Source organism: Bison bison, unplaced genomic scaffold (genome assembly GCF_000754665.1).
Source record: "Bison bison bison isolate TAMUID 2011002044 unplaced genomic scaffold, Bison_UMD1.0 scf7180017864371, whole genome shotgun sequence".
Classification (NCBI taxonomy): Eukaryota; Metazoa; Chordata; class Mammalia; order Artiodactyla; family Bovidae; genus Bison; species Bison bison.
This window is the reverse complement of record NW_011494943.1, coordinates 6,925,896-6,927,692: the sequence shown is the minus strand read 5'-3', so window position 1 is coordinate 6,927,692 and position 1,797 is coordinate 6,925,896. Positions and strand designations below refer to the sequence as shown.

At 63.6% G+C, this 1,797-nt stretch overlaps 1 protein-coding gene across 1 annotated transcript in view; it reads right to left on the bottom strand.

Moving 5' to 3' along the window:
• Positions 1–11: 11 nt before the first annotated feature.
• CDR2L (cerebellar degeneration-related protein 2-like) overlaps positions 12–1,797 on the bottom strand; it is an 11,433-nt gene continuing 9,647 nt past the window's right edge. The window contains exon 6 of the mRNA XM_010856493.1: positions 12–1,796. Within this exon, the coding sequence (XP_010854795.1) occupies positions 1,195–1,796 (602 nt within the window). The 3' untranslated portion in view covers positions 12–1,194. The remainder of the gene's footprint in view (position 1,797) is intronic.

Here is a 1,797-nt window from a genome sequence, read left to right as displayed (position 1 = left end):
AGCCCTGAAGGGCAAGCTGGGGATCTGGGCCTCTCTTAGCTGAAGCTGGATCTTCTGAAGCCTTAACATAAGATAAAGTCCCTGACCCTCCTGGGTCCTCAAAAGCCCCCCACAAAGCTGAGTGGTTACAAGCAGGCATTTTATGGGGAGGAGGAGATGCGCTCCCCATCTGGTCCCATTTCAGCACTGCCCAGGGTGGGGTAGCATCCTGGGGGGGGCACAGTAAAGGGGGGCAGGGGAGGATGCTGGGGCCATGGGCTGGTGGCACATGCCCAGGACATTCTGGGGGTGGCACTCATGACCTGCGGTGGGGTGGGCCTGGTGGTGGGGAGAGTGGGGGTGAACGAGACACACTGTGGTCCCTGAGATGGGGACAGGCAGAGGCCAAGCTCGGTGAGTCAGAGGAGGCGTGCAGAGATGGGAGCTCCCATCTCCTGGACCCCTGGAAGGCTTGATACCCAGAAGGCATTTCTGGGGCTGGAACCCGGGGAGGCTGGCTCTGAGTTGATTGGCTACAGATCTGCGGTGGGCTGAGGGTGTCCAGGGACAAGCCCACCCTCACCAGGACTGGCATCGAGGGTCGCTCAGGCCTGGCTCAGGCTTTCTGCTCTGCCTGGCAGGGGCCATCTCTGACCTGGTCAGGACCCTTGAGGCAGGACAGCTGGTACGAAGGGAATGACAGCGTGTCACAGCTGGGGAGAAGCAGTGGATGGTCCGGGAGACCCCTAGAACCTGCAACAGCTGGCTCTGGGGTCCCCCTTCAAGTGTTTCCAGTTGTGGCGAGGGGGGGTCAAGGAGAACTTGCCTTGCAAAAAAATCTCTCAGGAAAACCAGCGTTGAAAAAAAAAAGTCAACGGGTCCAGAATGGCTTTCAGAAGCTTGGCCACAAATCTGAGAGCAAGGCCTGGGGTTAGGGGGCAGGGCTGGGAGAGCTGAGAATCCCCAGGGGAGTAGGGACGTTTGGCTTGCAATCTGTGGGCTGCGCCTGGGGGCTGGCGCCGGTGACGGAGGATCCTGGGTCGCGAGGAAGGCCTCCATCATCAGCAGAGAGTGGATTTCCCCCACGTGCTCCCTGGGTCAGAGGACAACCTCCCTCGGGGGTGTATTGCTGCTAAAAGGGCTCCCTCACTCACCAGAGGCTGCAGGGCCCAGGTTCAAGGGACCCCCACTGGCCTGACCCAGGGGGGGAAACCGTCACTTGCTGCTGTGCGTCTTGACTTTGGTGGCGTTGATGTCGGCCTTGGTCTTCTGGATCCTGGAGAAGATCTCCTTGAAGAGAGCCTTGTACTCGGGCTGGCTCTGTTCCAGCCGCTTATCCACGGCCTCCACGTGCTGGCTGAGGCTCTTCTCCGTCTTGGCCTCCCCCAGGCCCTCCTCGCCAGCCCGCAGGTCCCTCCACGAGCTGTCCCGGGAGATGGGCCGCGAGGTCTGCACCCCCGCGTGCCGCACCCCGGCCCCGTGCTGCCGGCACTTGCTCAGCAGCTCCTCGTACTTCTCCAGCAGCGCGTGGTACTGCTCATCCACCTCGCGCAGGATGGACATGCCCCGCTTGCGCACGCTGTTGGCGTGCAGCGTGAGGTTGCCCGCATGCCGGCTGGCCGGGTCTTTGGCCACGATGGCGTTGAGCGCCGTGTCGCTGCAGCTCTTGCGCACGGCGTGGCCGGGGGAGGCGGCCGGAGAGGAGACCCCGTCCTGGGGGCCTGAGTCGTCGCCGATGCCTGGCTGGGGGTCGTCGGCTTCGGGCGCCCGGGTGAGGGGCGCCAGCAGGGCCTCGGCCAGGTGGTCCTCCCGGCCCAG